The sequence below is a fragment of the Alosa alosa genome, chromosome 24, assembly GCF_017589495.1.
Source record: "Alosa alosa isolate M-15738 ecotype Scorff River chromosome 24, AALO_Geno_1.1, whole genome shotgun sequence".
NCBI classification, from domain to species: domain Eukaryota; kingdom Metazoa; phylum Chordata; class Actinopteri; order Clupeiformes; family Clupeidae; genus Alosa; species Alosa alosa.
This window is the reverse complement of record NC_063212.1, coordinates 13,677,906-13,687,905: the sequence shown is the minus strand read 5'-3', so window position 1 is coordinate 13,687,905 and position 10,000 is coordinate 13,677,906. Positions and strand designations below refer to the sequence as shown.

The window sequence follows — 10,000 nt, the reverse complement described above, 5'->3', positions numbered from 1 at the left end:
GTGTGTGTGTGTGTGTGTGTGTGTGTGTGTGTGTGTGTGTGTGTGTGTGTGTGTGTGTGTGTGTGTGTGTGTGTGTGTGTGTGTGTGTGTGTGTATGTGTGTGTGTGTGTGTGTGTGTGTGTGTTGTGTGTGTGTGTGTGTGTGTGTGTTCAGTGTGTGTGTGTGTGTGTGTGTGTGTGTGTGTGTTGAGTGTGTGTGTGTGTGAGAGAGAGAGAGGCAGGGAAAGAAAAGGGACATGCAGAGAAGAATTCATTCAACCAAGACTCATCGCAGTATATCACCATTCAAATTACAACAGACATGTGTGTGAGTGTGTGTGTGTGTGTGTGCGCGCGCGCGTGCGTATGCGCTTGCGTGCGTGTGTGTGTGTGTGTGTGTGTAAGCACGTGTTCATAAATATATGAAAAAAGAAAGGACATAACCAAGAGACCAACCAAAATCTAACTAATCCATTTCCTAGCATCACAAATGCCAAATACAAGCAGAGAGAGAGAGAGAGAGAGAGAGAGAGAGAGGGAAAATATGGGGAGGGGAAAGATGGGAAGAGACATAGAAAGCGAGAAAGAAACAGGGACATACCGTGTGGGGGAGAGAGAGAGAGTATATAGTAGTTTTTTTGAGTCATAGTAGATATGTGTGAATGAAAATGAGGAACTGAGAGGGCTTTACAAGCAGCAATCAGTTATGAAACACTGTTTGTAACTCCGAGAGAAAAGAAACTGGGTCTAGGTTATGGGAAGGACTGTTTAGACAGATGACAAGTCCGCTCTCCTCTCAGATGAATGTTGATGCAGGTGTGTGTGAATGAGTGTGTACATGAGTGATGAGTGTGTGTGTGTGTGTGTGTGTGTGTGTGTGTGTGTGTGTGTGTGTGTGTGTGTGTGTGTGTGTGTGTGTGTGTGTGTGTGTGTATGTGTGTGTGTTTATGTGTGTATGTGCGATGTGTAAGAGTGTATATGTATTAGACTGTGTATTTACATGTGTAGGTCCATGTGTGTATGTATTTATGACTGTGTGTGTGTGTTAGTAGATTTTGCAAAATTGGTACAAAAGTATTTAATACAACCAGTGTAAGAGATTGAAATAGTATAGAGCACAGTAAAGTGTATACATAGTAAAGTGTATACATAGTAAAATACTATGCTTTATAAAATGGTACAGTATAACCAATAAAGCACATAAGCATAAAGCACAAATGTTTGTGAACTGTTATATGAACTGTTACTGTTATTAAAGCTATAGTTTTGAGCACAGTGGTTATTCAGGGCAGTATCTGGTCATCTCTACCCTCAGCAATTCCCCTTCTTCCTAATTCTGTCTCATATTTCATTTCCAAGTTCATATACTTGTCACTTGATACTTCAGATCCAGGAAAGGTTCGGCAGTTCCCTTGTGTCACCAGTAGAGTTCTGTGTGGATAGTTCCACGTAAATGACTCACAAATCAAGCTGTTAGAATTTATAGAATAATTTTCTATGATTAATACTGCTCATCATGCTTGGGATGGTCCAGGGGCTGACTGCCCTTCCAGTAAATGCTGACTTTTCGTCTTTGTGTACTTGAATGCTCTTTAATAAGCAGTATTAGTGTAACTGGTGTCATAGATTCCCCATTTTCCCCTACCCTCAAATTTAATGTTTTGGTAACACTTTATAATAACTACACACAATTCATCATTTATTAAGCCTTTGTTACTTATTATTAATGGTTTATTCATCATTAGTAATTTCTAATTTATCATCAGTAAAGCATTTGTTCACACAGTTATAAATAGTTTGTTCATAGTAAATAAGCCTATATCTTAAATATGTTTGTACATTATTGTTAATACTTAATAAATGATGCAATAGTATGTTTTTGATTAAGTAATATTTCCATTATTTAACAGTTGTTACATACACATGCACTAATGATTAGTTAGGGTGAGGATACATATTTTATAAACCACTTCTTAATACTATAATTAATAATTAACTCAGGAGTTACAAATGGTTAGTGAATGATATTTTGTGAGCTCATCTAAAGTGAGGACATTTTATGCCTTGCAAAACATTTATAAATATAGTAAATAAAGTTTATACTTGCATTTATTCATTTAGCCGACACTTTCACCCAAAGCGACTTACACACGTCAATGAAATTAAAGGGCAAGGCCACATTGGTGGATGCTGGGGTTTGAACCCCCAATTTTATGGGTTACTGCATGTTAACCCGGCTCCCTATCCACTACACTACCTCTGCCCAGTGCTATTACAACAGTCAATTCAAAAATATATGCGTGTTTACTATGAACAAACCATTTTTAACTGTGTGTAAACATGATTTACAGATGAGAATTAATGTAGGAATAATGCTTTACAAATGAAGAATACAGCATTTAATAATAGTTTACAGATGTTTAATAACAGTGTTAAGTAGAAGAAAACAGAAACTCTTGCATAGTTGTAGGGCTTTCTATCTGGGCCAAGGTAGTGTAGTGGATAAGGAGCTGGACTAGCATGCAGTAGCCTGAAAAGTTGGGGGTTCAATTCCCGGCTTTCACTGTTATGTCAATGGCCTTCAATTTAATTGACATGTGTACGTCTCTTGTCTGCTAAATGAATGAATGTGAATGTAATCTTTACAACTCATTTGAAAATGTGTTGCAAGGCATAGAAAGTCCTCACTTTAGATAAGCTAACAAAATATCATTAACTAACCACTTGTAACCCCTGAGTTAATCATGAATTATAGTATTAGGAAGTGGTTTATAAAATATGTATCCTCACCCTAACTAATCATTAGTGCATGTGTATATTGCATAATTGATTAAGTATTAACAATAATTCATAAACATATTTTAGATATAGGCTTATTTACAATGAACAAACCATTTATAACTGTGTCTATACTTTATTTATGAGAATTAACATAGGAACAATGCTTTACAAATCATGAACAAAGCATTTTGTAATAGTTTGCAACTGGTTTATAATAAGAAAATTATTTCATTATAAGTGGTTGTTTCATTACTTATTAAGTATAAATCATGTACTTACAAACATATTTTTTGGATAGGCTTATTTACTATGAACAAACCATGTATAATTGTGTGAACAAATGCTTTACTGATGAATTATGTATGAACAAGAAATTACTAATGATGAACAAACCATTAACTAATAAGTAACAAAGGCTTAATAAATGATGAATTGTGTGTAGTTATTATAAAGTGTTACCAATGTTTTTATTTATTATCTTTTTTATAATTATATAGCACCTCCCCCCCACACACACACACCACACACCAAGGCCGTAGTCATGATGTCAAACATTGGGGGGGACCAAATCTGTGATGGGGTCTGAGGAACCTCCAAACAGAATTTCAATACATTTCCTACCATGCAAAAATTATAAAAAAAATGTTAAGTTTTAGGGTATTCCAAACGGACATAGTCATGGCATGGATGGATTATGAACCCCTGGGCACAGATGCCCCTCCAGATAGAGGGGTCCTAAGGCATTCTACCACGGAAGATTTGTTAAAAAAATGACCCTTTAAATGATGACTTCTGTCTATCACCGCATTGTTAATGTTTTTTTCCAACTTGTGTGCCATCGCCACATTTGATTCTTATGTTTTGCCTGCATGGTTGCGCGATTCAGTATTATCTAAATAATATGCAAGATGCAACAACCATTTCTAAGAGGCCTATAAAGAGGGTAATTCTTGGCATTAGTGCTAGCATATGAATATGTTGTATTTATGTTGTAAGACATGTAAAAGAAATGAATGACACAGACTTGCACAAATTCATCATTTAAAATAAAACATTTCACTTTCGCCATCATTGCGAGAATATTTTACAATAGAAAAATGTTCCCTTTGAGTCTGTCCTACACCTTTCCAACAAGTTTTGTGAGAATTGTACCGGTAGCTTTTGTGATCTTGTTGCCAGCCCTACCTCACCGCAGTAGGGTCAGAGAGGGTTAAAGCTAGTAATCAAGGATCTTTGGTAGGGTGCAGTAAATGGAAGCTTTTGATAGTGCACGCCACTAACAAAAAACTAGGGTGACCAGATGTGCTTTTACCAGGACATGCCCTCTTTGAGACCTTAAAAATCGTCCAGAATTTTGTTATTCTAGAGCCTCAAACGTGTTTACAGCGAATTTGCATTGCGTTTCTCTCTGTCGTTCACAAATTAGTTCAAAATAGCCTTTTGAGGCAGTTTTTTCTGTTATGTCCTCTTTTACAAACCAAAAAGAGGATACAATCAGGTCACTGTAGAAAAATGGAAAACCACCAGGTCAAACCACTCAGGGCTACTCTGGAACCATCACTAGGTCACTAATTTGTGCGTTATTTACGTTTGATTACATTTCAGATGGTGGTGCTTGTTGGTTTCCTGTAGCGTTTTTTTCTTTCTTTATTTTTCTATGTCCGGATATTGGGGGGGGGGGACATTTTGGTCATATTTGAATATTGGGGGGGACACGTCCCCCTCAATGTCTATGGTGACTACGGCCCTGCCACACACACACACACACACACACACACCACACACACACACACACACACACACACACACACACAGAGAGAATCAGATAATCATTTAGGAGGGGAGGTAAGACAAAATAACCATGTCATCATACAGTATATTATGAGGATTTATCTTGGTAATATCTGTTATGCTGATCATATTTGTGTCAGCAAGATCATATATCGGAAATTACAGCAACTCCAAGTTCCTCTTTCAGCCACTCAGAGAGTATCGGGCTTTCCAAAGGTTGCTGTCTGTTGTCTGATTCAGCTGTGAACATGTGTCCACTCTGTGGGATGGAGTGGAGTGTGTGTGAGGAGGGGTTGGGATAGGAAAGGGACAGACCCATCCTCTGCACTTCTGGGAATATGCCACCGAGAGGCGCTGTTTGAGGCTGAGACTGTGGCTGAATTAACAGTCACAATGGTTTCACCTGAATGAGGAGAAGTGAGGGGTACACAGTATTTGAATAAAAAGCACATGTGTTTTTCACCACTTCCAGAATTTCTTTCCATTTTTGATGGAATGTTTGATACAATTTTGGGCATTTCCAGTCAGAACTCACCTCTAATCTCTTTCTCATTCTGCTCTTCTCTATCTCTCTCCTCCCTCTTCACTCTCCTCCCTTCTTCTCTCTCCTTCTCTTCCTGCTCTCTCTCCTCCACTTCTGTTCCCTCTCTCTCCCCCACCCTCCTCCTTGTTTGCCTCCCTCATCTCTCTCTCTCTCCATCTCTTCCTTTCCTTTCCTCCCCTTTTCCATCGCTCTCCTTCTTTTCCTTCTCCACCTCTTCTGTTTCTCTCCAAATGCTCCCTACTCTCTCTCAATCCCTCCTCCATGTTCGCCTCTCTCTCCTCTCTCTCTCTTTCCCTCTCTCCTCTCTCTCTCCACCTCTTCTGTTTCTCTCCAAATGCTCCCTACTCTCTCTCAATCCCTCCTCCATGTTCGCCTCTCTTTCCCTCTCTCCTCTCTCTCTCCACCTCTTCTGTTTCTCTCCTCCCTCTCTCTCTCGTCCCTCCTCCATGTTTCTCTCTCCCTCTCCTCTCTCTCCTCTCTCTCTCTCTCTTTCCCTCTCTCCTCTCTCTCTCCACCTCTTCTGTTTCTCTCCAAATGCTCCCTACTCTCTCTCAATCCCTCCTCCATGTTCGCCTCTCTTTCCCTCCTCTCTCTCTCCACCTCTTCTGTTTCTCTCCAAATGCTCCCTACTCTCTCTCAATCCCTCCTCCATGTTCGCCTCTCTCTCCTCTCTCTCTCTCTCCCTCTCTCTCCTCTCTCTCTCTTTCCCTCTCTCCTCTCTCTCTCCACCTCTTCTGTTTCTCTCCAAATGCTCCCTACTCTCTCTCAATCCCTCCTCCATGTTATCTCGCCTCTCTCTCCTCTCTTTCCCTCTCTCTCTCTCTCACCTCTCTCAAATCTCCTCTCTCTCCTCCCCTCTCTCTTCTCCTCTCTCTCCACCTCTTCTGGGACCCCTCCTACTCTCTTGATCCCTCCTCCATGTTCGCCTCTCTTTCCCTCTCTCTCCTCTCTCTCTCTCTCCTCTCTCTCTCTCTCTCCCTCTCTCTTCCACCTGCCAGGTGCTTGAGGCCTGCTCCTGATCCTGCCCGGTGGAGGATCCTGTGGCACCTCCTACCTGAGTTCCGAGGATCCTGTGGGGCCTCGGAGTTCCGCCCGTCGTCTCCCTCTCGCCCTCGGGCAAGTACGTCGCCGACTTCGCCTTCTTCGACAAGGTGGCCAAGACCAAGGCGCCGCCCGTCTTCAAGCAGGCCCCGCCGGCGCCGGCGCCACAGTCCAGCCCTCGGTCGCCGCGCCACAGCGGCACTGGCCTCGGGAGGACGGGGGTGGACGAGGGGGGTGACCCGGAGAAGATGCGCCTGGAGGAGAGCTACCGGGAGGACAGGGAGCGGGGGAGGGAGAGGAGTGGACGAGTGCGAGACAGCAGTCCTCTCAACGTTCGCATCAGCAATGTGTAGAGAGAGAGAGAGAGACAGAAGAGAGAGAGAGAAAGAGACTAAGGCCCCATTCAGACCGCAAACGTGGCAGCTGCGTGTCAGCTGCGTGACCTGTCCGTTTTCATTTCGCTGCCCATGTTAACAGGTTAGAACGTGCACGCTGCCTGCGCGACACGCCACGTCTCAGGCGCAGCTCGAGCCACGCTGAAAACGTGTGTGTGCCAGAAATGTTTTCCACGCGACATACGAGCGTGTCGGAAGCGTTTCCATTCTAAAGAGACAGTGAAGAGATGTTGTAATAGGCAACATGGCTGCAGCAGCCCCGCATCAGAGACGTTTCTGGTATGAATGCACATATAAAATGCGACGCAGCAGCCATGGAACAAACACGCAACGCACACGCCACGTCGGCAGTCTGAATAAGCCCTAAGAGGTACACTGTAGCATGAGAGAAACGAGAGTCCAAATGCGGAAAAAAGAGAAGGTGGTTGGGTGTCTTTCGATGAGATGACTAAAACTGAATATAAAAACATCTACAGTAGTCTCAGGATGAAGGGTGAGAGAGAAAGAGTGATAAATAGTGAAAGAAAAGAGAGAGAGAGAGAGGGACTTACAGAGTGAATGAAAGAGTGGAAAAAGCGTGGGTGAACTTAGACATAAACAAGAAGCGAATCAAAGGTTACATGTACTTTGTCATTAAAGTTCAGCTGCTTTATATAACACTCACAGGTACACATATGTAGACATATACTGGCACACACACACACAGACACACACACATACAATACACAACCCTTTGCATTTACACATTGACGGGATATGAATGAATCTATGGTCACTCACTGGAAGCTGTGGAGATTGTCACGGAATCTTTGCCAGAGCGAGTTGGCTTCTGAAGGACTCCGATCTTGTAAATGTTTCAGAATTTATCTGTATTTTTGTCTACTCTCACAAGAAATATGTAATTCTGTGGGGACTGAAAATGCCAGTTTGTGGCTTGTCGACTGATCAATTTGGATATGAATATGACAAAAAAAAAACAAGAAAAATCAGTTGTTAACCACTGTAGACTGTAGCCGATGACTTTTGCAAAGGTACTCTACGTGTTCTGTAGATCTGGCACTGAAATACTGGAGCCTGGTTGTTACTGTAAGCCTCATATCTTGAAGGATCTGTGTTGGAATCTATGTGTTATACTGTATATCTTTATTTGTATCTAACAGTGCCAGTTGAAAGAGTTCTCACCCGTGTGTAGATATAGTTCTTCTACTTCTAGGCTAGGCCTGCTTATAGTGGGAACTGGGTTGACTGGGTGGGTTTTTGTTGTATGTTAACAGTACTAAAAGCACTTTAACTCATTGAAGAAAGGGAACTTTAACATGCATTATGTGTGAGGTGGGACTAACCTGCTGTGGCATAGCTGCCTTCTCTCTCCCTTTGTGTGTGATTGTGTGTGCGTGTGTGTGTGTGTGTCTGTGTGTGCGTGTGTGTATTGTGTGAATGTGTTTGCTTACTGTAAGAGTGCCTATTTGTTTGTTTGTACACGGATGGTTGTTTGTATGTAGGTATGACCACCCTCCCTCCTGAGTAAAACGGCACAATAAATAAATATAGTACATTCTCACTTTTTATTCTGACAACATACTGAGGAACTGTACCACCCTCATAGAAACCAGGGTTCTGCAAAATTCAGAATTTAATTGAGAATAAGTCCAATTCTTGAATTTGAATTGAGGTCAAAAATAGGATCTGGAATTACAATTTGAATTTGAATTAAAGGAAGTAGAATTGCAATTCAATGAGATTCAAAGAAATGCATATGCATGTTTAAGTGTAGTGTTTAACAATGAAGGATTACAGTCCAAATAAAGTAATTCAAACTACATTTATAATGGGTAACAGTAACCAATTACATTTCCAAGGTAAGCTTCCCAACACTGAATGTATGTGAGATTCAACACATTTTTTCTGTTATGTGACTATGTGGAATTTCTTTGAATTGCCATGAATTGAATTCCACTTCCTGTCATTCCAATTCCAATTCCAACTCAAATCCAACTTCCTGTTGGGCGGAGCCAATTCAATTCAAATTAAATTCTTAAATTCTGAATTTTGCGCAAGCCTGATAAAAACATGCGTTAAGGGTATCCCTGGATCAATACAGTAGACTGAGTGCAGACTTGTGTTCCATAAACTCTGTGTCAAATTCAGAAAATGGTTCCTCACTGTCCTACAATCTCTACAACCATCATAGCATTGCATGCAACTTTGCATGTATTGGAATATCACAAGACACGGAATTCAAAAGTCTTGACAAAATATTCCATCAGCCATGTTATGACTGAACTTATGACTAAAGTTAAGTATAATAAAGTCAAATATAGTTCATATTCCCAAATGCCTAACTGCATAACCTCCGTACAGGTACAGGCTGCCACCATTCTTCCTGCCAGTTTACAACTCAAAATCATAATTTTATTTTTTTAACATTTTTTGACAAAAGAAATGTATGTTTGTAATGGTACATGTGATGAATATATGTGAATATGATTTGGCAAAGTGTTAATTTTGTGGGCTTGGTGAACTGGTCTGAGATGAAATGTTTTGCTTCATGTAACAGTATGGTAATATATGAGATGAAATGTTTTGCTTCATGTAAGAGTATGGAATTGTACGTGATGTTATCCCGTAGAGTTCCCTTTAAAAAACAACTGGAATTACATTTATTTTTTTTCTTAACAGCTAATTATATCAAGTGCCTATTTTGGAAATAAACTGTTTGGAGGAAATCATGCTTTTTTTTTTCACACAGCCAGGCGTGCATGTTCTCTGATGTAGGTGTGCATGAATCTTGCATGCACAAAAACACACACACACACACACACACACACACACACACAAAACACACACACACACACACAGAGAGATAGAGAGATAGAGAGGCAGTCAAACACAAAGAGTGAGAAAGACAGAGAGAGAGAGATGCTAAGTCATGCTTTGCAGCTAAACCTACAACATTCACATTTTCATGTAGGAGTACATGCATTAACATTGAAACATTTACCAGGACATGGCCTCCCTACACATACACACCACACACACACACACACACACACACACATCCTGTTTTCGAGATCAGAACCACATCACACACACACAGTAGGTGTGTGTGTGGAAGCATGTGTTGTGTGATCATGGGGTATGTGAAACTGTGAAAGAGTGGGTGTTTATAAAAAAAAAAGACAGGGGCAGGGGAAAAAATGTTTCAGCAAGCAGAGAGTGTAAGCTTCACTGACAGCATCACTTTTGCTTGTTGCCTTGGGAGCAGGCCTTTGCAGGCATTGTTTGCATTAATTTGATGCCTTGACACTTTTGCAAACCCACTCAAGCATGTCCTCAGAAAGTACTGTAGATAGGCACTTTGTTATGGCCACGCAATATTGTTTGGGGGTGATGCTTATAGTACAGCGTGATGGTAGCACAGTTATAACACAAAAAAGAATAACACACACACATACACACACACACACACA

General features: G+C 41.1%; 1 protein-coding gene across 1 annotated transcript; it reads left to right on the top strand.

The window, feature by feature from the left end:
• Positions 1-754: 754 nt before the first annotated feature.
• LOC125289074 (ATP-sensitive inward rectifier potassium channel 10-like) lies at positions 755-9,256 on the top strand. Its single transcript, XM_048235747.1, has 2 exons — positions 755-794; positions 6,154-9,256. Exons 1-2 carry the CDS (start codon positions 755-757, stop codon positions 6,486-6,488), a joined length of 375 nt encoding a protein of 124 aa, XP_048091704.1. The 3' UTR covers positions 6,489-9,256.
• The last annotated feature ends 744 nt before the right edge of the window (positions 9,257-10,000 follow it).

Bases quoted from the DNA above. Each gene is read 5' to 3' on its own strand.
- LOC125289074 (XM_048235747.1), top strand. From the start codon at position 755: ATGACAAGTCCGCTCTCCTCTCAGATGAATGTTGATGCAG. The intron at 795-6,153 runs GTGTGTGTGAAT...CTCCTACCTGAG, and splicing joins TCAGATGAATGTTGATGCAG to TTCCGAGGATCCTGTGGGGC.